The sequence below is a fragment of the Microtus pennsylvanicus genome, chromosome 4 (assembly GCF_037038515.1).
Source record: "Microtus pennsylvanicus isolate mMicPen1 chromosome 4, mMicPen1.hap1, whole genome shotgun sequence".
NCBI lineage: Eukaryota > Metazoa > Chordata > Mammalia > Rodentia > Cricetidae > Microtus > Microtus pennsylvanicus.
Genome location: NC_134582.1, coordinates 144,146,078 through 144,171,210, shown reverse-complemented (window position 1 = coordinate 144,171,210; position 25,133 = coordinate 144,146,078). Strand labels below are relative to the sequence as shown.

At 39.9% G+C, this 25,133-nt stretch overlaps 1 protein-coding gene across 1 annotated transcript in view; it reads left to right on the top strand.

Moving 5' to 3' along the window:
* Positions 1-25,133, top strand: part of Odad2 (outer dynein arm docking complex subunit 2) — a 154,721-nt gene that overhangs the window by 41,909 nt on the left and 87,679 nt on the right. Inside the window, exons 12-17 of the mRNA XM_075971115.1 lie at positions 2,023-2,169; positions 2,532-2,741; positions 6,919-7,161; positions 8,060-8,170; positions 9,920-10,074; positions 12,582-12,824. Of these exons, the coding sequence (XP_075827230.1) occupies positions 2,023-2,169; positions 2,532-2,741; positions 6,919-7,161; positions 8,060-8,170; positions 9,920-10,074; positions 12,582-12,824 (1,109 nt within the window). The remainder of the gene's footprint in view (positions 1-2,022; positions 2,170-2,531; positions 2,742-6,918; positions 7,162-8,059; positions 8,171-9,919; positions 10,075-12,581; positions 12,825-25,133) is intronic.

Below are 25,133 nucleotides of genomic sequence, written 5' to 3'. Positions count from 1 at the left end.
ATCCATTGAGAGAGGTTATACTCATGTTAACTAATCCACCCCACACTGGCATTAAACCCCTCATGGAGGAAAGATCCTCATTGCCTCACTAATTTCTCAGGTGTTATATTTTTAATTCTGAAGAAGGGCAGTTTGTCGCTGCCCTCCACCTATGACAAGTCTTGATGTTTCTCTGCTGAGTCATTGAGTCACTCAGGCATGCAGGTCTGGGTCCTTCTTTGTATTGCACACCTCAGGTCTTATAGAACCAATTTCTGATTCCACACAGCCCTAGATGCACCTAATCTATGTCCTGCTGTTCTGCTGCATTCCATGTGGTTTCCTGTTGTATGAGGGTCGTCTGTCTATGTGTTACTTTCATTGGTTAAATAAAGAGACTGCCTTGGCCTAGTTGATAGGGCAAACTCAGGTAGGTGGGGAAGACAGAACAGAATTCTGGGAGGAAGAAAGCAGAGGCAGGCAGAGAGCTGCCCACCATGAAGCTGCCAGGTCAGACATGCTGAATCTTTCCCGGTAAGCCACGGCCTCATGGTGACATACAGATTATTAGAAATGGGTTGAATCAAGATGTGAGAGTTAGCCAATAAGAGGCTAAAACTAATGGGCCAGGCAGTGTTTAATTAATACGATCTCCGTGTGGTTATTTCGGGTGTACGCTAGCCGGGTGGGATGGAACAAGGAGGCCGCACCCCCATTTACAACAGTTTCCCTCTCCTTTGTGTGTCTAGACTGTTCCATGTACACAAATGAAGGAAAAACAATTTTTTTCCTCTATGTTCACACTGAAAGTCAACATAAAAGACTTGTGTGACTTCAAAGAGTGTGAGTGTTTTCCCCACAGGTGAGCAAGCAACTCTGTGACAATGGATGCCTCTTCTGAAACTGAGTGACTTCATTGGAGGCTCTCCAAGATGGAATTTTCTCAGATGGCTTCTGAGGCCCATGACAAGGCCAGCTATGATCCCTGCTTCTCACTGGTTATGAACAGGATTCTCACAACACTCCCATCAAGTCTGATGAAAACATGCTCACTTGTTGCTCTAGTTGGTTTTCTATTGCTGTGATAACTACCATGATGAAAAGCATCTCTGGGAGGAAAGGGTTTATTACAGCTTAGTGTCCACCATGATGGGAAGTCAAGGCAGAAACCTAAAGCAGGAACCTGGAGGCAGAAACTGAATTAGAGGCCATGGAAGAATACTACTTACTGGCTTGTTTATGACTTGCTCAACCTGCTTCCTTATACAGCCCAGGATTATTTACCCAGGGAAGATACCACACACTGAGCCCTTTCACATTAATCATCATCAATCATTAATCAAGAACTTGCCTATAGGCCAGTCTGATAGAGGTATTTTTCTCAATTGAGGTTTTTGCTTCCCAGATGACCTTAGTTTGTATAAACTTGACAAAAACTAGTCAGCACACTGGTTTATTACAATTATTATGTTTCGATGCCCATGAAGAGCTGTATTGGGCAAGGGTTTCTAGGCCTTTTCTGTGCATACTCCTTTCTTCCCAGGAACACCATATTCTTTGGGATTTTTATGGAGACTGACTAATGAAATTATTAACCTCCAGGCTTGCTCTTCTTCCCAAAGCTAATTGGTAGAGCAATCTTTGTAAGAGAAATGTTCAGATGTAGATTGTGTTTCCCAGTGCACTAATCCAGAAGTGGGGTGAGGGCATTTACTACCTCAGTATAACACTTCCACCCTCTCCTCGCTCTTCTAAGGTGTGCCCCATGGACTCTCTTTAATGCCTGCTATCACGCAGTGTCACAGCTGTTTAAAGGAGCCCCACTGTAAATGTTGGCACGTAACTGGAGTAACATTTTACGATGCTCTGTGAGGCGTTCCCATGCTTTGGCTCACCATAATTCATTTAACAAATTATAACCCACTCAGAGAACCTTTAAAAATTTTATGTGCTGTGGTTGAGGAGACACTTTCCTAGCTTGTAGATTTGTCTGTATGGGAATGTGGCTTTATTTAACTATTACATGGTGTTGCATCTTCCTAGGGGGGAAATCAGACAGCAACAGTGATTGCTTTGTGTTCCATGAGGGATTTCAACTTAGCTCAAGAGACCTGTCAGCTGGCAATTAGAGATGTTGGAGGACTTGAAGTCTTAATAAATCTACTTGATACAGATGAAGTCAAATGCAAGGTAAGGACTTTCATGATGGCCGAGAGCCCTGGGTCCTTCACAGCTCTCTCGGAAGCTCTGGATGGCTAGCACATCTTTTGGTTTCATTTGTAATGTACTATGATTGTTGATGATCTGTAACTGCATTTTCTTGTTCTCATTTTCTTCTTTATATTTCTTCTATCTGCTTGTGTTTCTGAGAGGAGAAATTCTGTTTATGTAAATAAAGGAAAATGTAGAGGATGTGTGTAACCTCCAGGGATGGAAAGTTTTTCTTAAGAACCTTCATTGAGGAGGACTTTTAGGTTAGCTTAGACTTAAAAAGAAGTACTTGGGTATATATTAAAGCCTCATTCATCTGTCACTTTCATCCCCCCACATAGATTGGTTCATTAAAGATCCTGAAGGAAATCAGTCATAATCCTCAAATCAGACGTAATATTGTTGACCTTGGGGGCTTACCAATTATGGTTAATATACTCGATTCTCCACACAAGAGTCTCAAATGTTTGGCAGCTGAGACAATTGCAAATGTGGCCAAGTTCAAGAGAGCCCGACGGGCAGTAAGACAGCATGGAGGCATCACCAAGCTGGTGAGTACCACCATTACCATCTTCAGATTCTAACAGACACCTACACAGCCATATCTTATGCTCTGGACACCATTATGTGTGACCTGAGAGTCTTTTTTATTTTTTGGCACACATCTTTAAGAACGATGTCCACATATTTACATTAGCAAGAGCCATAAAATAATGTTCAGCTTTGATTTTCAAATAGAGGATTTAAAAAATATTGTCATCTAACAGGATCCACTGAGATAATAAGGAGGTGGAACTACCAAAGTAGTACTGTAGCTCAGTGACAGAGAGATGCCTACTCTCTGTGAGGCCCTGGGCTTAATTTTTAGGGTGATAGAGAGATGTGGTGTCTGTAGAAGTGGGGTGGGGAGAAAAGAGGGCAGAGGACAGGGGAGAAGAAGAGGAAGAAGTGACAAGGCTTGTGGTAGGAGATAGGTTTGGTAGCCCCAGCTTCTGATATCAGGACTTTCCTCCATGGCAGTCAAACTGCATTGTTTGTTAGAAACAACTGAAAGCAGCCTGGGTGTGTATAGTTTTTATCCAGTGAAAGTTATCTATGTGCTTCTGAAAAGCACCTGTATTCAGCAACAGCATTGTGTTTTGGAAAATTAGCAATAACAAAAGGAGAAGCTATATGTTAATTAATATTATATAAAATCATAACAGGATCAAATAAATTGATATCAAATTTTAAAGAACTGTTCACCACATATAAATCTGTACATACAATTAGAAATACACACAAAGAGCTGGTCACAGAGGTGTCTCTGAGTGACTGCTGAGTTTTCAGAGGAAAGCTGTAGAAACAAAGAAAAAACATGAATTTCCTCTTGGATTTGTCAATTTTTCTTCTGCATATAAGACTTACTTTAATCATTGTGAAAAATGATTATTTCAGTAACTACCATCAAAAGAAAAGGTATAAACTCTTATCTTGTCAGCAAAGACTTTAGAAAAATAAACATTGGGAAAGAGTGATAGCTAAGTGGATAGGAGTGCCTGCCTGTCATCAACCTGAAAACCTGGGTTTAAACCTGGAACCCATATGATGAAAGGGGTGCATGAGCTCTAACATATCGTCCTCTGACCTGAATGTACACACACACACACACACAGAGAGAGAGAGAAAGAGAGAGAGAGAGAGAGAGAGAGAGAGAGAGAGAGAGAGAGAGAGAGAGAGAGAGAGGAGAGAGAGAGGAAAGAAAAAGGAGAAGAAATTAAACATAATTAAAAGCTTTAAAAGTAAATGTAGTATAGGAATGCTGGCGCTGTGTCTACCCTGGCTTTTGTTTTACTGGACATGTCTACCGCTACACTTTAACAAGGATGTGTCTTACCCATCTCACCATCTTCCACACTATTCGGAGCTGTACCATATAAACTACACATAAAGGTTTGTGCATATCTGTTGGATGATTCCTATTTCAATATGTGTGTGTTTTATTTTATGGTTCTCGCGTTTAATATTAGGACCTCATACAAATGCTTTCCTACTGAGCTGAATCTCTTGTCCAAAATTCAAAAATATAAAGTGAGAAGTGAAGTGTGTTCAGATATCTACTAAAAAGAGGCTCAGTGTTTTCACTTGTAATCAATGGAGTACTATAAAGTATAATTGCTTCAGAAGTGAGATAGTTTTAAGACTGTGAAGGTAGGTAAACATATGGCTTGAGCATTGACAGAGACAGAGGTTTGGGGTCTGTGGATGTTAGCTGTGTAATTTCTGTACAGTTCTTTCAGCTCTCCCTTGTTAATTTTTTATCATAATTAAGGATGTTCTAACCGCTCAGGGCCATGCTGTACAACTCTGAGTACCTGAATTCAGATCTCAGCACCTATGTAAAGCTGGACATTGCAACGTGCGTCTATAATCCTAGTACTCTCATGGTGAGATTGAATGTGGAGAGAGGAGAATCCCCAAAAGCTTTCAGACCAGCTAGATGGCATACACCGCAGTAAACAAGAAACCTTACCTCGAATAAGATGAAAGTGAGGACTGACACAGGAGGTGTCTGTCTCTGACCTTGTCCTCTGACTCCACAGATGCATTATTATGTCATATCATGCTTTCACTTACAGATGAGCACACACACAAACCCACATGTATACATACTCAAACACACTATACACACATCAAACATACACACATTTTTTCGTATTTAAATGTTCGAAGAAATGCAATAATTACTGAGTTCAAATTACACGGTATAGGTTTCCATTGAAATGACTTTTATCACTTATAAGAATGAAAAAATAAATACAAAATATGGGCTTTTGAGTCTCACATCACATTTGGGAACCTAGTATTTATCCAATGGCACTAATCCAATAAGATAATGACTCTCATTTTAATGTGATTTCAAATAGTAGCCAAATTAGGAATAGAAATTTGGTCAGTACTGGATGACTGAGTTGGAGTGAGTGGGTTGAGAATGTGGTGGTGTGTGCAGGGTACAAACAGAAATAAATGCAGATCTCTGACTTGGAATATACCACAATTGAGTAGTGGTAAGCATCAAATAAGGAGAACACAGGTATCTAAAGTACTGTGTGCATGTTAGGTGTTTAGCTGAAGCCAGCCAGTTTTGGGAATGGTGGAGAAATAAAAGAGGGTTGAGCAGTCAGTCCTAAAAGGGAGAATGTCAGGAAAGGCTGGAGGGAGATGATGCTTGAGGGCTTGTGGAGGGTGTTTGCTAAACAGACACGCCACGAAGTTCATTTCAGGAAGATGAGGCCAAGTTTGACAGAGAAGTTTTCAAAGTTGCTATTGTTTTAATGTGGCCAGATCCATGGCAAGATGGCTGAAGTGGTGAGATGAAGACGAAGGGTGTGCTTCTCACTGCAGGGCCTTATCCAAAGAGTGAGGGGGAACTAAGTGCTTTGGACTTCAGAGGGATAATGAGAATAACTGCTACAGACAAGACATTGCAGGGCTCTCTGCCTTGTGCCACCGTCTTAGAATTCTTTTTCTCTGTGTGATTCCCTTCTTGTATATCACAGCTGAAAGCAATGGCCATATTCCTTGCCTTCCCCTACCTGTACTCTGTTGATCTTTGAGAACTAGCTAAATAAATGAAGAATTTGAAATTGAGATTGAGAGCCTGCTTAGGAGTGGGTATCCTGTTCTAAATTTGGTCTGAGTGATTGTGACTGCTTGGTGAATAATCATGAGGTTTGGCCAATAGCGGAAGAAGAAAGAGTGGATGTGTAAACAGTGATTTCTACCTTCCCAGATAAAGGCTGTGAGCCCAAAGAATGATAGGTACCCTCATCTGGGGAAGCCTGGCTTTAATTCCTCCACAGGGCATCCTGACCTACTACTGTGTTCTTTAGTAAATTGTTTCCCCTTAATGGCTTTGGTGACTTTGGTCATTACAAAGAAAAAAGGAGGACACTGGCAATTTAGTTTAATGGGTTCCATTAACATACATGCAAAGCTGTGCCCTCCCCCATGGTATTAAGAGTGATAAACCATCTGACTTGCTTTTCAGTCTTACTGGCTTTGGAGAGCTTGGGTTTCTAAAATACTGGCAGTGATAATATGGGTTATAATAGTATTATTAGTTTTTTGCATGTAAAGGGGTTTTGCCCTACAGTCTAGGCCAGCCTCAAACTTATTAACCCAGGTTGATTTTATATTCATAGTCCTGCATCTGACTCCTGAATGCTGAGATCATTAGTAGGTCTACACCACTATGCCTGATTTATAAATAATCTTATTATAAATACTAGACCTTTACTAAGAAAATAATATCTTGGAGAGTATTTTCTCAAAGAAAGAAAATATGAGTCCCCAGATCCAGAGCACAGTGGTATGGAATGTTTTCTTCCTTTGTTTCCACTGTCTGTAGTTTAATCTAAGCATATATAAAATAGTTTTACTTTTGACAGTTAATCTTAGTAGCAACCTGAATGATAGATTCACTTTTATTTTTAAAACTTCTGTGTTTGGTCTGGTGGGATGTCTCAGTGAGTCAAGGCACTTGCTGCCAAACCTATCAACCTAAGCTCCACATTATGGAAGCAAAGAACTGGTTCCTACAAGTTGTCCATTGACCTGCACATGTGTATGCTGGTATGTACATATCCATATGTGTGCACACATGTACATACACACACATTTAAACATACTCAAATAATAAAGAATAGAAAAGGTGACTGTGTGCGTTATATACATCTATTCGTGCAGGTTGCCCTGTTGGACTGTGGACAGAATTCAACAGAACCGACTCAACCAAGCCTGTACGAAACCAGAGATGTAGAAGTGGCTCGCTGTGGGGCCCTGGCACTCTGGAGCTGCAGTAAGAGTCACTCGAACAAAGAAGCCATTCGTAAAGCTGGGGGCATCCCCTTGTTGGCTCGGCTACTGAAGACTTCTCATGAAGACATGCTCATTCCAGTGGTGGGGACCTTGCAAGAATGTGCATCAGAGGTGCCCAAGCCATTCTGCCTTATCTGTTTGCCCTCTTCCCACCATCCTTTTCTTCCTTGTTTGCTTTCCATGTATGAATACAGGGTTGTGAGTGTGTGCATGTGTGCTTGCAGTTGTGTGGGAACATGTATGTGGGTGCACATGCAGTTGTGTGGGAACATGTATGTGGGTGCACATGCAGTTGTGTGTGGGAACGTGTATGTGGGTGCACATGCAGTTGTGTGTGGGAACATGTATGTGGGTGCACATGCTTGTGTGTGGGAACATGTATGTGGGTGCACATGCTTGTGTGTGGGAACGTGTATGTGGGTGCACATGCAGTTGTGTGGGAACATGTATGTGGGTGCACATGCTTGTGTGTGTACAATAGGCCAGAATCTGAAGTGTTACTGGACTACTTTCCACTCTGTTTTCTGAGGAAGTGTTTCTGATTGAATCAGAAGGTCACCGGTTTGACTTGTCTAACCAGCTAACTTGCCCTGGGAATCCTGTCTCCTGAGTGCTGCAATTGAAGGCAAACATCTGTGCCCTCCTGGCTTTTAAGTGGGCATTGGTGATTGAAGCTCTGTCCTCATGCTTGTGTGGGCCCTCATACCAGCCTACTTTTCTTTCTTTGATTAAGAAAACAATCTAAAATTTGACATGAAAGTTAAGGATACTCCTCACTAACTGTCAGCTGTTATTTTTTTAAGAGAAAGGAAATCAACTAATAATCAACACTAACTAAATAGTACAGAACTTGTGCCATTCATTTTCAGTGTTGGAGAATTCTGTCATTGCACAGATATGGGAAAGCTCAGGATTTGGTGTCTGATCAATTTGTTCAGCGCAGCCACTCATAAATGTAAATTATGGTCACATTACATACATGTAAATATTTATATTTTTATACTTCTAGGAAAACTACCGAGCTGCCATCAAAGCAGAGAGGATCATCGAGAACCTTGTGAAGAACCTGAATAGTGAGAATGAGCAGCTGCAGGAGCATTGTGCCATGGCCATCTACCAGGTGGGCTGCTCTCCAGAGGCCTTCCTTGCTCCTCTAGTTAAAGGCACTGGTTCTAAACTCATAGCCTCTTCCTCTGGGGAGCTGTGTGATTTGTGCACTGTGTCTCAAATATCTGACAGAAAAAAGAAAGGAAGGGGTGATTTGGGCTTGTGGTTTCAGACACTGTAAAGTAATCATTGTATAGCCAGTTCAGTGGCAGGAAGAGTGGTGGAGGCTGTTCTCTTCAACACAGACTGCCAGCAAGCAGAGAGAGAGAGAAAAACAGAGAGAGAGGGAGGAGAGAGAGAAGAGAGACAGAGAAGAGACAGAGGAGAGAAGAAAAAAAGTGGGCAGGATTAGCACACTTCCCAAATACTGGCAGAGACTTATTTCTTCCAGCTGATCCTGCCTCCTAAAGGGTCCCCAGCCTCCTCTCAAGCTAGTGCCACAGCATGAAAAACATATAGCACAGGGCAGAGTATGGATTTCAGAGCTAAATCTTAAGGGACACTTGGGAAGCTGCAATTTAGCAAGTATCCCAGGGGTCTTCATGTGCTTATAGAGATGAGAACGACTATAAGCTGCTGTGATGATGACATGGACTCAAACATACATCATAGTCTGATTATTTAAATTCAATAAGATATACATATCTTTCCCACTTTCTCCTAAATTAATTTACTTAAAGTAAAATAGCTTATTTATATATAATGATCCTATGATGTTTTATACAACTCTTTTCAAAATTTTGGGAAATTTTTCTTCTACCAAAATCAGATAATAAATGTTCATGGATATACGTGGATGCTCTCAGTGTGTGGACATCATGTATATACATGTTTTTGTTTTGAGTTTACTTATTTCAATTTCCATTAATTCTGTGTGGGTTGCCTCCTAGTATACCATTAGAATGATCAGGAGTGGGGTGGCCTTAAAAATGAATGTCTGGCTAGTTATGGTCATGCCAGCTTCTCTCTGATCAAGGTAGGCCCAGAGGAAGGCCCTGTAGGTGAGCATAGTGAGGGCAACTGCAAATGCAGTCAGAGACAGGATTCAGTTCTTTTAGGGATTATGTTCTGTTCTTTTTTCTAAGGCTTCAGCAGCTAACCACAAACCATGTGGCTTCAAAAGAATTTTGTTTTCTGGAGTCTGGAAGTGTGTGGTTAAGGTGTTCACAGGATAGTTTCTTCAGAGACCTCTGTCAATGGCTTGCAGCTGACTGTCTTGTCCTGTGTCTTCATGCCATATCTGTGTCTGTACTGTAATAGCTCTTAAAGGACAACCGTCTTTTAGGTGCTCATCACAATGATTTCATCTCACCTGAACTTCCATTTTAAACCTCACCCCACACAGCCATATTCTGAGGCACTGGGAGTTAGACCTTCAGTTTATGAATTTTGAGAGTATAGTTAAACTCATAGTGTATGTGTGTGTGTCGGGGGGGGGGGGAATCACTACTGAACCACAGTTGAAATTACAAGAGAAGGTTAATCCCAGGTAAAGTAGTTGTAAAGTCATGATTCTCTGTTGCCATTTGAGCTCCTGACCTTTCTCGGTTCTCTTCTACTATTCATGTGTCCCAGACCTAATTCTTTGCTCAGGATACAAGATCCTTGGAAATGTCAGTGAGTTCCCTGCAACTCTAATGCACATTGTTATGTAACAGACATAACTTGTATTGGAGAACTCCCACAGATGAACCTCTTTGACCATCACTGAATGCTTGAGATGCCTTATCTCTGACAGCCTCTGGTTTGACTTTTTGTGCAGTGTGCTGAAGATGAGGAAACCCGGGACCTTGTTAGGCTGCATGGAGGACTTAAACCCTTGGCCAGTCTACTCAATAACACAGATAATAAAGAACGATTAGCCGCTGTCACTGGGGCAATCTGGAAATGCTCCATCAGCAAAGAGAATGTGATTAAGTAAGTAAGGCATTTAAGATTCTATAATATGCTATAATAAAATGTAATCAAATGGTGCCTTAATAAAGAATTGGCTCTGACTGTAATTGATAATATGCATTCTGAGTTAAGGGGTAGAATGCAAAGGCATTATGAATAAAAGGTCCTTCCCCATTCTTCTACTCAGCAATTTTATGTGGATCAGGGACTGGCATGATCTTTCTGGGTACATGTGTCCTTGTGAATGCATGAGCATATATGTGTGCAAGTGTATACATCTGAAACAAGAAGAGAGTTGGATGTCTTCGTCTGTCACCCTCATCTATTCCTCTGAGACAGGCCCTTTCCCTGAGCCTGTGCTTGGAATTTTTCTTATCAACAGGACTGGAAGCCAGCAATGCCTATTGGAGCTATGGCTGCTGGTGGACACCACTCGCCCCGTTCGCTAGTGCATGCTTGTATCCAAACTATGGTTTCTAACTCACTGCAGAGCTATCTTTCCTCCCTTATTTTCCATTTTTAAAAGGTAAATGAGTCAGCTGATGGCAACTAAGTACTCTTAAAGAGTAGTCACTTTCAATTATGATTTTATTTCATTTTATTTTAATTATTTGTAAGGGTTTGGGGTGTTGGGGATCAAACCCAAGGCCTTGTGCTTGGTAAGCAAGCATTTCACCATTGAGTTAAATACTTGGCCCTTATATTTCTACATTTTTAAAAACAAATTATAGGATACTTATCAATTTTATTTATTTTGATTTTTAAACTTTTCTGTGTCCATTTATACATAGTCCCCATGAACACCCTAAGGAAACTTTTTCTCTGTTTGGTGTTTTCTTTAATAAATTTGCATGTTGTAACAGAAAAATCAACTTGCTTAGTAGTATATGATAGAATTATTAGCAGAGTAAAAGTAACCCCCATTAATACAAACTTTATTAATGGTAGCAATAAAAATTCATCCATATTTTGATACATAAACAATGATGAAGTTTACTAGAAAGGAGAAAGAATGTTCTATATAGATATCAGGAATTCTCAAATATGTTATTTTATATATGCTTCATTTGATTTAAATACATACTGAAAGAGATCAAAGTAAATTACATGAAGACAGATACTAAAACTTCCTAGTGATTTATACTGAAGTCACCTGAGAAGACCAGTTAAAATGTTTTATTTGATATTTATATGTGTATATAATGTTTAATTTAGATCAAATAATTCATCCCCATTCTTACCTCTCCATTTTTTTCCCTTGTCCTCTTCCTCCTCCTAACTTTATGTGCTCTGATTTTTTTAATGCCCGCAGAATCCGTTAGTGATGCCTGTGTGTGCATGGGTATAAGACCATATACTGAATATGCATAGCTTCTCAGAGCCACATACCTGAAGAGAATTGACTCTTGCTCTCTCAGTAGCTCCTCACATTGGGTTAGGACTTTATGAGCCCCTCCCCTGTCCTTGATGGTATTTTGGACAATCTTATGAATGAAGTCCCAGGCTATGTGAGTTCATCTATATAGCTGTATTGCTATGTCCAGCAAATACCATTTGACAATGGACATCTCCTGGTTCTTACAGTATTTCTGGCCCCTCTTCTATTAAGATGCATGAGATGAGGAGGAGATAATGTAGAGCTGAATACTCCACAGTGACTTACTGTGTGCTCATTGACCTGCATGTACTGCAAAAGAAGCTTTTCTGATTAGGGTTGAGAGATGCATTAATCTGTGAATAAAGATTGAAACTTAGAGTACAGTTCATTTCATCATGACTTCCTCTTTTAGAACCCAGTGGACATCTTTTCCTGTTCCTGATCATAGTGGAAGCGTTTTGAGATTTTCTCTGTTTAGCACGCTGTTGGCTGTCATTGTACATTGTTTGTTCATGTTTAGATATGTCCTTTGGAGTCCTAGATCTTCTAGGACTTTTATAATGAAGGGATGTTGGCCTTTTCTGCATCTAATGAGATGATCACATGGTTTCTGTCCTTGAATCTATTTGGTGGCTTGCAATTTCTGGTTTCCACAGATCAGAACAAATCACTTTTAAAATCTGAGTTGCAATAGCTCTACTGCTCATTTTGATATACAATGATGCTATGTATATGGCAAAAAGGTAATATATAATGTAATTCATTTTTAATACATGTTTAATATGAATTGTTCATGTAAACCAATCTCTATGAGAGGAAAAATCTTAGAATGGATTTACAGGTGTTAAGATTCATATGTGACCATAGCTGTCCCAGAGGCTATCCAATGTCATGATCCAGAACATGGGTAGATAGCAGGTGGTTGGGTATGGCCATGAGCGTTACTGCTTAACAAGTTTTGGATCAGCCTTTGAATTGTGGAGGTTAAATGCGGTCTACTGTTTGTTATATGGATCAAATGAGCATTGAAAATAGAGTAGTGAAAAATGCATGGCTAAATTAATATAATTATTTGGAATGACTGTTATTTTTCTGAGTACCTTTTCTGCTGACTTTGGACTACAAACAACCTTCTTTCTCTGAACTTAAGGTTTCGAGAATACAAGGCCATTGAGACACTGGTGGGACTTTTAACTGATCAGCCTGAAGAAGTCCTCGTGAATGTGGTTGGGGCCTTGGGAGAATGTTGTCAAGAATATGAAAACCGGGTCATCGTCCGGAGGTGTGGTGGCATCCAACCTCTTGTGAACCTCCTGGTTGGAATAAACCAAGCACTTCTTGTGAATGTCACAAAAGCCGTGGGTGCATGCGCAGCAGAACCAGAAAGTATGGTGTAAGTGGCCTGGGAGACGGGAGATTTTAACTTGAAATGTATGGGGAATGTTTGGATGGTCATCAAATGATCAGTCTCATCACATAGATTTTATGTGCACATATGATAGACAACATGTTAACACATGAATATTCATGACTTATCTAACCAAAACATTACCTTGAAAGAGAAGTGTGGCTGAGCTGGGCACTGGGAGGTAGTGGGCTTCCAAAAGCCAGTAATTTTTCACGTGGAAAACATGCAATCAGTAAAATTTTCACTGCCCTTTACAGAACAATTATCTTTCTGTCTAAAGATTTGAGGAATATTTCCTAGTATCAAATTTCTTGTTTCTAGTCAATTCAGAAAATGTATTTGCATCACCTATAAAATGGCAAAGAAAATGATAAGAATTTTAAGTGGTAACCTTAATACTTGAGTAAATTATTGTGAATTAAAGAAAGATAAGATTTAAATGTAAATTGGAAATATTTGGAAAAAACAATTGGTATTGAATACATGTGGACCTTTTCTATAGTGTAACAGCAATTTACATGGTATGTGTATTAACCTAATATATGAAATCTAGACCTGCTATGATGTATACAGGAGGGTGTGCCTAGAGCACATTCAGATACTGTTGGACTTGAGTACCTGCATGGTTGGATAAACAAACGTCAGAGATTCTGGAACCAGGCCCCAGTAGATACCAGAGGATATATGTATATCTTTCTTTATATATACACATCTCTATCTACTTACCTAGATATATCCACCCACCTATGTATGTATTTATTTATGCATCTACCTACCTGCCTACCTGTCTATGAGAGGTTTATTTTAAGGGGTTCATTCCTGTAATTGTGGAAGCTTGGTGAGTTCAAAATTCAATAAAGGTTGGCTTGCAGACTGGAGATTCAGGCTAGTTCTGTGTTGGCAGAATTCCTTCTGTCCAGAAAAGATCAGGTGATAACCACATGGGTGTTGAGGGATGATCTGTGGTTTTCAGTCTGCACCTCAAATGTTAAACTTATGCAAAATATCTTCCATAGAAATATGTTACATAAAGCATTATATATATATATGGGCACTGAGATCCAGTTAAATTGACACATACATTTTTGCCATCACTAGCACATTTTTTGTCAGTTTGGCACCAGTATGCACAAGGGATATTTAATCTGTACGTAAAGACAATAAGGAGGCTTTACTTTGTCCTTATTTATCCATGAACAACTGGAAATATATCCGTCATTTCTCCAGAGTTCCTTGTTGGGTGTTTGTTCTGCTCCTCAATTTCTATGAATTTAATCACTACTTATGTAAAGTAAACAGTATTTAAATACGAGGGTACAAAGTTAGCAAATCTGTTATAAAATGAAAGGAACAGAGGAAGGGCGTGGTAACATATAACCCTCCATAAGACATTCATAACAAAATAAAGACATAGCAAAGAGGACTACAACTTCTCAAGAGTTGTCCTCATTGTTACTGGTCACATGATCATAAATTTCACTATAAGCTTCCTCTGCTATTCTTAGCAAGTGTAGTACCTGGCTATGGTTCTTTATCTGTTTAGTGACTCAATTTTCCATTCCTAAAGTGTCCAGAGCCTTAGTGGTTGCCTTAGTTACTTTCTTTTGCCATAGTAAGACACCACGACCAAGGCAATGTGTATAGAGGAAAGAGTTTATTTGACGGTTATAATTTTGAAGGGTGAGCTCTTGACCATCATGACAGGAAGCATGGCAGCAGGCAGGCAGGCATGACACTGAGGCAGTAGCTGAGAGTTTAATCCCCTATCCACCAGAATAAGGCAGAAACAGAGAATTATTTGGGGATGGCATGGGCTTTTGAATGAATCTACTGATACACTTCCTCCAACAAGATCACTCTTAATCCTTCCCAAACAGTTCCACAAAGTAGGGATGATATATGCACCTATCGAGGCTGTTGTCATTCAACCTACCAGGATAGCTTTGATTGGATTGAGTTGCCACAGTTTTCCATTGATTTTAAACACATACTATAGCAGTACTAAGCTGAGTCAGGGGATCTCCAGTCTTTCAGATATATTCTTCCTTTCCCCTCTAGTCTCACCCTAATGGCTCTTTGTTAATCAGTGTTTCCATAGTGTGCTCACTTTCTCCGCTACATCATTGGTGTTACACAGGGTCACACACACATAACCTGCACATCAGATATTTACATTATGATTCATAACAGTAGCAAAATTAAAGTTAGGAAGTAATAATTTTATAGTTGGATCACCACAACATGAGGAGCTGTATTAAAGGCTCAGGAAGGTTGAGAACTACTGCTAACAGTTGACTATTTAAATGTTCAGAAGTGGGTAAAGATATGTTCCCTAGACAAACAGGAAGTAAATGTTTTGTGGAGTTATGTGATGATACTATCACAATGGCTAGTAGATAAATTCAGATAATTTTTCTACAGTCACAGAATTCAAGAAGTTTTGAAAAAAATTAATAACAAGAACCATTTTAAGAAGCCAATTTTTGCAGAATAAAAAGAGGACAGGGGTCAGGGAAGATGGCTTAGTGGTGAAGTGTGGCTGTAGAAGAACCAGCATCCATGTTTAGGGCCTCGGCACATGATAAAAAGCTAGGAATGGTGGTGTGCTCCTGTGATCTCAACGCTGAGAGGTAGAGGCAAGAGGATTTGGGCACCACACTGGTAAATCAGTCTAGCCAATTAGTGAGCTCCAGTTTCAGGAAAGGATTTTGCCTCAAAAAAAACATGTGAAGAATGGTAAAGGAAGATACCAGCATCTACCTCTGGCCTCTACCTGTGCCCTTCACCATGGTACATGGGTGTGTGTACCCAGAGGATCCAAGTTTATTCCAGAATACACAATTTAAAGAAGCTTAGGGCGGTGGAGTGGGCTTGTAATCTCAGTGCTGGGGATGTGGAGATAGGTGAATCCTGGGCTCTCTGGCAGGCTAGCCCAGGCTACTTGGTGAGATCCAGGCCAATAAGAAAACCTGTCTCAATAAAAGGTAGTCAGCACTAGAGAAACAACACACAAAATTGGCCTTTTACCTCCATATGCACAAGCACACATGAACATACCCAGCACTGGGAGGGCAGAGAGGAGCTCCTAGGAGCTCACCGGCCAGCCCTATAGCCAAAATGGCAAGCTTCCCTCCAGGTTTTAAAGATAAACCTCTCCTTTTCTAAGTCTCTATCAGGTTTAGATATACTAAACTTGTCATACTGTTTCTGGCTAAGGTTCTTCCTCCAGTCTTGAGACCCATTGCATCTTCTGAAGAGAACTACTCCACTTGCTTTCTGGATTCCATGTCTACTGCTCTGTTATTATTTCTATTATTGTCTTCAATGGCACTGATGTGAAGATGAGCAATTATAATTCAGATCTTTTAGTGCCATGTTAAGTTTGAATTTTGTTTTAAAGTCAGTTGAGAGCCACTGAACTAGTTTTGGTGAACAGCAGCTGTATGTGTCACTGATTCATAGCTATGGCTTATCCTTGGGTCACATAAGTGTCTAAACATGTACAGTCTCTGCACAGTTTCACTGACTGCAGCGGAGTACATGAACAACTCTCAGTAAGATGAGGGATGCCATCTTCATAATAACTGTCTGGTTATGGAATCATGTGACTTCATAAAATCCTGATGATGGAAAACTCATTGACTTTTTTCAGTTCTATAGGAGGCTCTCATGATAATAACCACATAAATTGCTTCATATTGATTAGAAGTCTCCTTGGGATGTGTAAAATAGCACAACAGATATTAAGTCTTTGAGTAAATAGGTGTGTTTATAATGAATTTTCCATTTTTATTTCTTTCTTTTTGTGCAGATATGTGTATGCACATTTGTGTGTATAAATATCAGTGTGAGCATACAACAGCATGCATGTGGAAGCCAAAAGACAGCATTAGCATGTGTCAGTCCTCAGGTGAAGACTGAAAATCGACATGTAGAGTAAACTAGCTGGACATAAAGCCTCGTGGATCTATTTGCCTTTTTCCCCAGCATGTAGTTATAAGCAGACACCATCATACCCAATTATTGTTTTCATGACATGGGCTCTAGGGATCAAACTCAGGTCCTCCTTCTTGTAAGAGAAGTACTTCTATGACAGTCTTAATTACTTAGACACCATGACCAAGATGATTTATAAAAGAAAACAGTTATTAGGGCTCATGATTCCACTATAACCATTACATTGAAGAGCAGTCAGGCATGGCATCAGAGCAATAGCTGAGACCTTACATTCTGATCCACAGTCAATGAGGTCAAGAGAACTAACTGGGAATGGCTTCAGTCTTTTGAAACATCAAAGCCTGCCCTTCAGTGACAAACCTCCTCCAACAAGGCCACACCTCCTAATCTTTCCCGAACATTTCCACAAACTAGGGACCAAATTCAAACAAATGAGCCTCTAGGGGCCACTCTTGTTAAAACCACCATACTGATTCAGTCATCTCCCTAGCCTTTGATAACTTCTTTATGAACTAATAAAATGTTTGTGACATTTGTATAACAATATAACTGTCAAAATATTATAGAGTTTTAAGGTCTATTCAAAGCTATCATGGCTTAGATCTTCTCACTCACTGTTTTTTTTTTTTTTTTTTGTGCAATTGATCTCTACAACTGAAACTTAACATGGCTTAACAAGTTCTGTTAGCTGTGCTTTCCTATCTGTCTTCTTACATAGCTTGTAGTTCTTGGAGTTTTGGCTTCTTAAGGGCAGAAGTTATATTACTTGGTACATCAATCCTTGCTATTTTTGTAGGTTGTGACTTTTAATATTCCAGTTGCTGTTCTTGCTCATATTTAATGCATTTGGAGTTGTTTTTCTAATTTGCATGATACCAAGATGTTATCTCTGCTTTCCTAATTGTTTGTTTGCCTGTTACATCTTAGGCTAAACTTTTTCCTTCCTTCCTTCCTTCCTTCCTTCCTTCCTTCCTTCCTTCCTTCCTTCCTTCCTTCCTTCTTCCTTTCCTTTTCTTTCTTTCTTTCTTTCTTTCTTTCTTTCTTTCTTTCTTTCTTTCTTCCTTTCTCTCTTTTTATTAAGCTCTACATTTTTCTGTGCTTTCCTCCCCTTCAACCCTTCCCCTCAAGGTCCCTATGCTCCCAATTTACTCAAAAGATCATGTCTTTTTCTACTTCCCATGTAGATTAGATCTATGTAAATCTCTCTTAGTGTCCTCATTGTTGTCTAGATTCTCTGGGATTGTGATTTGTGGGGTGGTTTTCTTTGCTTTATGTTTCAAAACCACTTATGAAACAAGTTAAAAATGGTACTGAGCTGTCATGTGGGTGTGGGGAACTAAAATCAGGCCCTCTGCAAGTGCAACAAGCTCCCTTAATCAGAGTATTTACCCACTGATGGAGACTATATTGGTTCGTTTTTAACAGCTGTACACAGTGCTGTAATAAACATAGATCCGCACATATCTCTTTGACCCCTCCGATACCTCCATTTGATTATTATTATTATTTTGGATATAAAAGTTAACAACTGTTGCTTAATCTCCAAAATTCTCAGTGTTTTCCATATGCCATGCTGTTATTAATTTCCACTTAAGAAAATAAGGGTTGTGATTTCAGTTTTTTTTTCTTTTTTGGCTTTATTTCCCAGGTATGTGGCCTAATTTTGTAAATATATACTTACACTAGGGAAAAATACATATTCTGATGTATTTTTATAAATCATTATAAAATGCTGATTATAGTTGGGATGTAGTTGAGCAATAGAGAACTTGCCCAGAATATGCAAGACTCTAGGGGGTTCAATGTCAACTAAATGAAATGTTTAGTCAGAGCAGACACATGCATTGTTCAGTGTTGTCTATATTGTTTAAAGATGTCAGAGCAGATAAATGCATTGTTCAATGTTGTCTATATTGTTTAAAGATGTCAGAGCAGACAAATGCATTGTTCAGTGTTCTCTATATTGTTTAAAGGTTGATTTCGCCAGGTGGTAGCACATGCCTTTAGTCCCAGTACTCAGAGAGGCAGAGACAGGTGGATTTCTGTGCATTCAAAGACAGTCTGGTATACAGAATGAGTTCCAGGACAGCCAGTGCTACACAGAGAAACCCCATGCAAAGGGATGTATACATCTGTATACATCTTTTTTATAAAATCACAGTTATAGATTGTGTTTTTTATATTTGTAGCTTTTTTCTCTGTTTGGAATTCTTTTCCATGCCCACTAAGAAGCTGCTTCTGAATGCTTTCTGTGCTCGATGTCCCTGCACTTCCAGATCTTCCTTTATTAGAAGCTGCTTTCTGTGCTCGATGTCCCTGCACTTCCAGATCTTCCTTTCTTAGAAGCTGCTTCTGTATGCTTCTGTGCTCGATGTCCCTGCACTTCCAGATCTTCCTTTATTAGAAGCTGCTTTCTGTGCTCGATGTCCCTGCACTTCCAGATCTTCCTTTATTAGAAGCTGCTTTCTGTGCTCGATGTCCCTGCACTTCCAGATCTTCCTTTCTTAGAAGCTGCTTTCTGTGCTCGATGTCCCTGCACTTCCAGATCTTCCTTTCTTAGAAGCTGCTTCTGTATGCTTCTGTGCTCGATGTCCCTGCACTTCCAGATCTTCCTTTATTAGAAGCTGCTTTCTGTGCTCGATGTCCCTGCACTTCCAGATCTTCCTTTATTAGAAGCTGCTTTCTGTGCTCGATGTCCCTGCACTTCCAGATCTTCCTTTCTTAGAAGCTGCTTTCTGTGCTCGATGTCCCTGCACTTCCAGATCTTCCTTTCTTAGAAGCTGCTTTCTGTGCTCGATGTCCCTGCACTTCCAGATCTTCCTTTATTAGAAGCTGCTTTCTGTGCTCGATGTCCCTGCACTTCCAGATCTTCCTTTATTAGAAGCTGCTTTCTGTGCTCGATGTCCCTGCACTTCCAGATCTTCCTTTCTTAGAAGCTGCTTTCTGTGCTCGATGTCCCTGCACTTCCAGATCTTCCTTTCTTAGAAGCTGCTTTCTGTGCTCGATGTCCCTGCACTTCCAGATCTTCCTTTCTTAGCGTTTCTCTCCCTTTGCAGATGTTCTACTCACCCTGCTGGGGCACTGACTCATCCTTAAATTATTCAGGTTTTTGTTGTAGTGACAAGATTCCTGAGAAAAATAATTTAAAAGTGGAAAAGTTTGTTTTGGCTCCCAGGTTCCATAGCTGTCTCCAATGATAATTTCAAGTTATTGTGAAAGGCATCAGCACGGCACAGGGAGCACAGTGGAACAAAGCTGCTTAATTTCATGGTGCCAGAAGATATCAAGGAAAAAAATGGACAAAGGAAGAGAAAAAGAGGCTCCTATGGACAAGGTGTACCCTTCAAGGACATGTCCCTTGTCATTTAATTTTTCTAAATAGGCCCCACTTCCTACTTTCTACTACCTCTCTCGCTTCCAATAACTCCGTCAAACTACCAACCCATGAATTGACTAATGTATCAATTAGATCAGAGATCTCGTGAACTGGTCTCTTTCCCAACCTCCACCTCTGAACACTCATTGGATCAAGCCTTTGGGAGACATTTCACATTGAAACCATGACTACGCTGATGGATTGTCCAGACACTAGATAGTCTCTGCTCTCCTGTTCAGCCACTTGTACCTCATCTTGCTCAGCCTCTACTGCCGCATGCCAGGCTGCTCCACTATGCCCTTGCTCTCTTTTCCGTGTCCAGGCTATCATCACATCTCTCTATGTTCTCAGTAATATCTTCTCCATTACTCAAGAATTATTCCGCGATTGCTTTTATCTCATTGTCTAGAGTCTTAAACTTTATGACTATTTCTTCCTACCCCCAAGAGGTTCCCACAGCATCACTCTTGGTTCTAACCCTGTACTAGGATGAAGTTACATTGCCTTCTACTCTAGATGACTGCTTGCTTTGCTTCACATGATGGCTGTATAACTTGGGAAAGAGTGAGAAGTTTTACTGTCAGTTTGAGGATATTTTTCATTGGATACAGAAGTCTAACTCTGTAATTTTTTTCCATATCTTATAAATGTCATCCTGATGTCTTCTTGTCCTTTTTCTGTTAATAACTCAGCTTTCAGGAGTATCATAGTTCTTTATGCCTGATGTCCTCAGAATTAATGTTTGTGTCCCACCAAAATTCAAATGTTGACAACTAATTCTCAGTTTGGTAGTGGGACTTGGAAAGTAATTAAGTCTTGAGTTTAGAGGATTCATGAATGGAATGGAGCCTCTTTAAGAAGCCCCAATAAAGATTCCTTACCTCTTTGTGCAAAGTGAAGACACAGAAGGAGACAGCTTCTATAAGCCAAGCAGTCAGCTCTCACTGAGTACCAATCTCCTAGAGCATTTATGTTTGACTTTCCTAACCTTCAGAGCTGTGGGGAATAAATGCTGTTTACTGGCCAGCCCTGCTTCTCACAGTCTGCTTCAGCCTGAATGGACTCAGGCATATCCTGTTTCTCTGTTAATTTCAAGACTGAATTTTAATAATTTGAATATGTGTGCACAGATGTGGTTTTTTAATAATAATTATTTTTTTCCTGCTTCAGTTTACTGAAATCTTTGAACCTGTGAATTGATGTCCTCTGTCAATTTTAGAACAATTTCAGTTATTGCTTTCACAAAAATCCTTTTTTCTTCATTCCTTGCTACTCCAATAATACATATATTGTCTTTTCAATATCATTCCCCAGGCATCTGACTTCTGTTTCTTTCTTCTACCTCACTTCTTGTCTACTTTTTCTCTTTGGTTTTCAGTGTGGATTTCTTTAATGATCTGTAAGTTCATAGTGCTTTTTGTTTGCCATGTCCAGTTTGTGTACTCCATCACATGAATTCTTTACTTCTAATAACTAGTGTTTCTTAACCTGGTATTCCTATTTATTCTTTATGCACATGGGGGGGTCGATGCAGAGACTTTAATTATACAAATGCCTAGGCAACAAGAATAAGAAATAGATATTCAGTAGGTTTTAGAGTTCCTACATGTACAATTAAACCCCACACAGTCCTGGCAGAGGTATAAACAATCAATAGATAAGCCATATATTACATTTTACATATATATATATGTATATACATATACATATATATGTTTGTGTGTGTGTGTGTGGTTTTGTATGTATTTATACAGCTGTCTATATATCTATCTATTAAATTTTAGGATAAAATCATTTTTTTCTGTAGGAGAAATAGATGCTTAAAGAAAATTGAAGTAATTAACAGATTATGGGTAGAGTAAGATATACAAATGCAAAATATTATTTTATTGTTTGGAGGCATGGAAGTCTATTCTGAAGATATGTTAAAGATTAAAATCACAAAATAAACAAGTGGTAGATTTAATAACATGAAATGTACGTAAATAAAGGATAATTAAGAAGGAAGAGAGTATGTCAGCTTGAAGCAATAGTCACAATTGGCCCTAAAACAGAAGGATGAAATACCTTCTATCTTGGGGAACTTGAGCAAGCTGTAGTTGATGAGGGGAAACTATGGAATGTCAGCTGCTCAGACTGAGAAACCGGGAAAAGCCTCTATTTCACAATTTCCAATAAAATAATTCTGCTAGATGAGAATTATAAAATGCCAGTGCTACACAATACGGAGGGAGTATCAGGAGAACGCCTGTCAGGGTGACACACCTTTACTGCAGGGAGCTCTGAGGGTCGCCAGCAAAACTGAACTGCTTAACAGAACAAAGCTTAGCTTTGGAGACTGGATGACAAAGCATCTGTTGCTGTGACATTTTTACAAAGCGTGCAGCATTATGATTTCAAAATACATTGGTTTTCCCAGAAAGAACCAATAGCCTTGCCCATGCCCTATGATGCAAAACTAGTTGTTTATATCTGTGGCCTTGGTGGGCACGGAAGCCAGCCAGACATCTTCCAGTCCTGGTAGTGTTAATGCAACACAGGAGGCTGGAAGACAGAAGCAGCTGCATCTTTTTCTAATTTGGGCATTTTCTGTCCATTTTTGCTTGGGGTGGATTGATACAGGATCCTGTGTACTTCAGGCTGGTCTCATGTGCTCTAGGTAGTGGAAAATGATCTTGAACATAATCCTCTTGCCTTCATCTCCCAAGTACTGGGGCTTCAGATGGTGCCACCAAACTCAGTATTACTATTAATTTTTAAAAAAAGAAAAAAGCCAAAAATCCAAATCTAGTCATTGCCCTAGAACCGTTATTCTGCCAACAGTTTGATCTCCATGGTAAAGTAGACAATCTTGGAAAGGCAAAAGTCAGGCTTGCTTTATGACTTCAGTGATAAAGATAATATTCCCTTGATATGAATTTGAGGAGAACTAGCCCCACTGGAAATGAATTCAAAGCAAGTTGGCAGTCAAATTTAAGAGCTACAAAAGGGGGGTGCGTGGAAAGTGGGTGGTTATTGAAATTACTATCGCTAGTGCTGCCACCACTGCTCCACAAGAAGCAATAAACTTGCAAAGCAGCTCTGCATAAACATGTGCTCGATCTAGAGACAATTTCAAATACAAACACTTCTGGTTAGGATGGAGCCATGTGCTCTGTGAGGGTGAGGGTTTTGAAGGAATGTACGGGTGTTGGGAGAGACTTCTGGTTTACTGAAGAAAAAAAAAAGAAATGAGCAAAGACTGTCTTGTTTCAGATCTGCGTAACCAGTGACTTAGCTGCAGTCACAGCCCTGTGCATGGCAGGCTGTCTAGAATGCCTCGTCAGGGAGGTCACCTAGTACTTAAGGAGAAAACACATCACTATGGGCAAAACACTGTGCTGGAGTTACAGAAAAGGAGGGGGTGCTGATTCCTACCAAAAGCTTAACAGGAATCCAGGAAGCCTGTAAAAGGGGATTTTGTTCGTTTGTTTGTATTGTTTTACTTTCCTATGTTTGTGTGGGGACAGGGTCTCCTATATAGCCAAACAGTACTGGAACTCCAGATCTTTCTACTTCAGCCTTCCAAGTCTGACTCATGGGCCTTGGACACCAGCTCACACTGGCTCTGTTGTTGGAGAGTAACTTTCCTGTGACCCGGAACATAGCATTGTCTTTCTTCACTTGGTACATAAGCACACATTTGCTACAGCAGTGGTCCCTAGTTCTTCACTAGACTGTGCTTCTCTGATGGACAATTAACATGCAGCTAGTTCTTATCTGCAGACTCTGTGTTCATGAATTCCTATTTACAAATAAAGGTTAGAGGGCTGGAGAGATAGCTTGGTGGCTAAGAGACCATACTGCTCTCGGTGTCAGACACAGCAAGTTGCTGGGAATGAGCGATTCATGCTAAGGCTGCAGCAGGGGAGGGATAGAGTGGACTTTTAGAGTTCGCTTCTCCTGAGCCAGCTACTATGCATGCAAATATTTTGAGTGGTATTTTCCTCATACCATGCTGTCACTCCCATGCTTCTGAGTCTTTTAAGACCTTAGTAATGGACCACAACCCTTATTCCTTATAATGAAGCAGCTGATAAATTTCTGAGGCTATGGAGGAAAATAGTGAATTTTTGTAGCTAATTGTAAAGTTTTGTCTGGGGGAAAAATTATGTCTTTCTATGAGTAAGTATGTGTAAATGCACATACATGCATTTGTATAGTATATGTATATGTTCCTGTGTGTGCACATGTGAGTGTGCATTTGGAGGCTAGAGGCTGACATCAAGTGTCTTCCCAGATTGCTTTCCTCCTCATTTTATTTACTTTAAATTTTAATTAACTTTTTCCAAAAAAATGCATGTATTCCTCCTTTGTGTCTGTGGGTTGGTATGTTCCTGAGCAGAGTATTGAATCTGCCGGAGCTGGAATTACAGGCAGGAAATTGTGAGTCACCTAGCATGAGTGCTGGGAACTGACCTTGAGTCCTCTGGAAGAGCATCAAGGGTTCTTCAGTGCTGAGCAATCTCTGTAGTGGGAAGAATTATTTTCTTAACAGCCAGTCTATGTTGCTATACGCTGTTAGCATTTCACAAAGCTGCCCATAACTACCTGGGAATGCTGGGTAATGCATAGTTTCCTCTGGAAAACTCATCTCAAATAATCAAGAAATATAAATTTCTTAAAATGTCAATTATAAAGGAGGAATTCGAATGGCATTTTAAAATCCAGTAGAATTTACTCTACTCGGGGCTAAATACTACATGTATTCAACTGAACCGGAGATGAAAAGTCAAGGGAATTATGATGGTCCTTATCTTTCTTCATCTGCTTTGCATTTAATGCATCTTTATGAACAAAGCCGTGTTTGTGAAGGGTATTAAGGTTTGTTTGGCCTTCCCCTCCACCCCCAGCACTCTGCAGACCTTTTTGCAAGGTTATGTTCCATGAACTGATTGATACATAAACATAAGACAGATGCT